Consider the following 4,431-nt stretch of genomic DNA (forward strand, 5'->3'; position numbering starts at 1 on the left):
GAAGGTGTTCCGCACTGATGAAGCAGCCTATGAGTTTTATAAAAGATACGACAAATGTCATGGCTTCGTTATTCGCAAGGGTCACTCGGGAAAGGATGATGATGGAAGGGTGATTAGGAGGAGGTTTTTTTTACAACAAAGTAGGGCTGAGACAGCGCAAACATTATGAAAGGCTTGACAGGAAGAGGGACCAAAGATCGGAGAAGCACACAAATTATGAGGCGAAGCTGTTAATCCTATGGGATGAGGTCAATAAAATTTGGAAGGTTAGATAAGTTATATTAGATCACAACTGTGATTTAACTCTTATGAGGATGGTTCTTATGATCAACAGCTTCAGAAAAATGAATACATCGGCTAAGGCACAGATTAATGGCATGCAGATACATGGTGTCCTAGCATCCAAGATCCTAGGTTATATGGCAGGGCAAGCTGGGGGTATTCTCTAATGGGTTTCACAAAAAATGATGCCTATAACTATATCGAGAAGACTAAGCGGGAGAAGATTTTTCATGGAGACGCTAATGCCGCAATAATCTATTTGGAAGGAATAGCGGTGTCGGATCCGATGTGCATGGCTAGGTACAATTTGACAGCGAGAGTATGTTAGCAAACTTGTTTTGGGCTGATGGTGGGAGCCGAGTTGATTGCTAACACTTTGGTGATATGCTTGCCTTCGATTCGACTTACAAGAAAAACAAATACAGGAGACCTTTGGTAATCTTTTCTGGTTTGAACAATCATAAGCAAACAACTATATTTGGGTTTGGATTAGTGTTGGATGAAAGCGTTGGATCATACACGTGGTTGCTTGAAAATCTGTTGGAGGGCATGTGCAACAAGAAGCCATCGGTGATAATGACAGACGGGTGTGACTCAATGAGGGCAGCAATCAAGGCAGTGTTTTCAGAGGCCACACATCGGTTGTGTGCATGGCATATGGAGAAGAAATTGACTTCAAATGTGAAAGATGGAGGGTTACAACAACTTTTCACTATGTGGCTGTATTCGAATATGGAGATAGAAGAGTTTGAGGCAGAATGGCATACAACTGTTGAAGAATATGGACTTGATGATAGTTTTTGGGCTAAGGAAACTTATAATAAGCGGAGAATGTGGGTAAATGCATACTTAAAAGACAAATTCTATGTCGAGTTTCGTACAACTTCTCGATGTGAAGGGATTAATGCGAATGTCAAAAAGTTTCTTAATTCAAGGCACAGTGTCCTTGAGATGGTGCAAAATGTTAAATTGATGGTACAAAAGTATCGAAATATTGAGTTAGATGCCCACTTCAGGTCCATTCACATCAACCCAGTGATCACGACTTGCTTGGACCCACTTGAGCGGTTTGTTGTAACTGTTTACACATGAGAGTTATTTTTGGAAGTGAGGAGGGAATTTGTAGGTGTCGGTGCAATTGACTTTGTTGCAAAGGTTCGACGGTCCACGACTATGGTGTACACAATCGAATAATATGGCATTCCAAGTAGGTAGCTAATGGTACTGTACGATAGGGTGGTGAATAGGCTTGAATGTTCGTGCCATTTTTTGTTGCGAAAGGGTTACCCATGTCGCCACATGTTCTTCATTTTGAAACATGAGCATGCGATGGAAATTCTGTCAGGATTGGTACTGAAGAGGTGGCATAAGGATGCTATGTCATTGGATAACAATGGTGAAGCAATAACTGATGAGTGGAGTGAGAGGGAATTTCTATTACATCACGGTGCATTGCACTCTGCGTCGTAGTGGTTTTCGTTTGTAGCTGCACAGAACCCGACTTTGTTTTATACAGCGATGAATGGCATACAAGCTTTATGTCAACAAATTAAGGTTAGATGCGATCCGAAGGGTCCGTCGGAAAAGGCAAAAGAAAGTTCTGAGGTGAAGGATGTAGTTAAGACCAAAGGGCCCCCCGGATTAAAAACCTGAGTGACAAAAAGAGGCGGTGCAGTAGGTGTCGAAAAGCCAGAGACACGAAGCGACATTGCATTGAAAACTGTCAAATGAAGATGCAGGTGGACCCAAAGGAGGATGAGAAGGAAGCAGACTTAGGGTTCGAAGGATCCTCACCAACAGAAAATGAAAAGGTTTGTTTACCTAACTTAGTAGAAAAGGAATTTGTCTATGTTAGTAGGTATAGGGCAAGAAAGTTGGTAATAATGTATTTCTCTGGACCTTTTAATAATAATTTGAGGTGCAGGTTGCTAATTAAGTATTTCTCTGTGTATTTTAGTAATACTAGGAGGTGGAATTGAACAATATAATGTTTTTGCCTAAATTAATGATGAAAGGGCTTGATAAATTTTAATTTTGTCAATTCCATATTTGTTTTGGTTAGGTTCAATGTCACGCGTCTAATGTGGTTCTACCTAAACTAGCTGAAGTGGTGGAGAACTCAGATGTGGAAGAATCTGGGTTTCGGCCAAATGAGGGGGACAAGACTCGACATATTCATATCTGAAGCAGAAATTTTGTCCTTCCAACAAAGTTTTACAACGACCACTGTAGCAAGATTAAGGAGGTAGCATGCTTGTGGCCTCCTCGTATTCCTTACGCCTTTGATGTGAGGAATAAAACCTTCAAACCCGGATTGGTTTTGAGCACTGTATAAGATAAGGCCCTTTCTACCATCTTGTGACGAATATGGATGTCCACGTAGATGATGCATGACATACTCAGAGTCAGCAAAAGGCTAGCAAGTCATCTGAAAAAATTTTGAACATTACAACTGATGCCATGAACAGTGGGGATATTGTGAAAGTATGACATTATGCTAGATTATTTCAATTTGCTTTTTTATAGACTGTTAAGGTAGATTACTTCAGTTTTTTGTTTACGTGGTTAGTTTTAGTAAACGGTGAATGATAGAAGATCCCTTGCGGCATCCGTGTGGAGGTATCTAAAATGAGTGATAGTGCTTCAGGAATCTCTATGCACTAACTCCAGCAATACATATGTTGAATTAATGCCAGAGAAAACTATGTTTCCACACTGGATGTTGTGGATATTTGTTAACATATGTTGCTTCTTTAAATATTGTGTTACAGTTGCCATGGTCCGGTCATAACACATGGTGACAAAAACTTGCAAAATAGGATTTTGTTACTTGTGAGATTGAGTCTTTTCGTTATGGCTTTTTAATCCAATTCTATTTTGTGTTTGTTAGTATTCCACATCTAAGTAGGAATGCTTGTGTCATCAGCAATTTTCTCTAGATGAGCAAACTGAGCATGTTATGTATTTGAGGTAAATAAATTAAATGGAAGTAACATGTTATGATCATATGTTTTCAAACTGACACAAAATTTAAAACATTTTAACAAAAAAAGTTATCAAGTGGTTGTATCAACACTATGGTTTCATATGTAATTGACTGTAAGTCTAGGTTGTTCTTAAAAGTAAACAATTAAGAATCAAAGGGGAGATGATGTATTGATAGCTTTAGTAACAAAAGTCCGAGCACATCCATTGTGCCAATTTAAATCATAATTCTGTAAACCAGAATGGTAGACAAGGTAAACAACTTTAAATCCATGTAACAGATACAAGACAACAAGTGTAATAGGACTACTTGTATATCATCGGTTGCTTTCAGTTTATAATTTTCAAAGTATCACCTAATTTTCACATTGTGAAATTAAAAATGCAAAACTGGAAATGTGCCTTTCTCCAACATCTCAATGCAGCTGGAAATATGTGTTGAAAAATCATAAATATCAACATCATAATAGACAACATTTACTTAACATAATCCACACAAATAATGCACAATCAAACAGCAAGTAGATATCAAAAAATCTGCTCATATTCTCTGCTCTAGGCTAAATTCTACAGTAGGAGAGAATTTACAAGACGGGAGCATACATTTGATGAAGTTGCGTTCAATTTAAAAACTCCCCCTATAACTTTAAATTCTAAGTGCACCAAATACCAACTGGCAACGTAGATTACCAAAATAAGGAAAATACTTGTGGAAGGTCTCATCCAAACCAAATAGTCAACAAAAGGAGGTCCACGACAGCTATAAGTATGGTCTAGCAAAAAAAAAAAACCCGCATATTAGGCTCCATGGCAGCTACTAAATCCATCAGAGGGAAGGGCTCAAGGGACCCATAGGGGAGATGGCCTTCTTCACTTGTCTCTTTTTCTTCTTGTAAGATGTCCTATTTGACCTATTCCAATACCTCATATCCCTTTCAGTCACTTTCTTAGTAATAGGGTTGTGACTGTCCATGACAAGGTCTATGGCCAATGCCATCTGGGTGCTGTCAATCACCTCCTAACATGATAATTTAGTCACGGAATTAAACAATGTAAGACTACAACAAAATTAATCAACAATAAAAGATTATGATATCAAATAAGTTTAACCTCCAACTCATAAGAGACCTACAAGTGGCTGAAGATCATCCATTGTGATATCCA

At 38.5% G+C, this 4,431-nt stretch overlaps 1 protein-coding gene across 1 annotated transcript; it reads left to right on the forward strand.

Moving 5' to 3' along the window:
• LOC107636991 (protein FAR1-RELATED SEQUENCE 4-like) lies at positions 449 to 1,374 on the forward strand. The gene is made up of 2 exons (XM_016340452.1): positions 449 to 601; positions 748 to 1,374. The coding sequence occupies exons 1-2, from the start codon at positions 449 to 451 to the stop codon at positions 1,372 to 1,374; spliced, it is 780 nt and encodes a 259-aa protein (XP_016195938.1).

The sequence above is a fragment of the Arachis ipaensis genome, chromosome B04 (genome assembly GCF_000816755.2).
Source record: "Arachis ipaensis cultivar K30076 chromosome B04, Araip1.1, whole genome shotgun sequence".
Lineage (NCBI taxonomy): Eukaryota > Viridiplantae > Streptophyta > Magnoliopsida > Fabales > Fabaceae > Arachis > Arachis ipaensis.

What these genes read in the sequence shown, in the direction of transcription:
- LOC107636991 (XM_016340452.1), top strand. Translation starts at nt 449, where the DNA reads ATGGGTTTCACAAAAAATGATGCCTATAACTATATCGAGAAGACTAAG. An exon ending in GGTACAATTTGACAGCGAGA is followed by an intron (nt 602 to 747) that starts GTATGTTAGCAA and finishes AACAATCATAAG; the next exon opens with CAAACAACTATATTTGGGTT.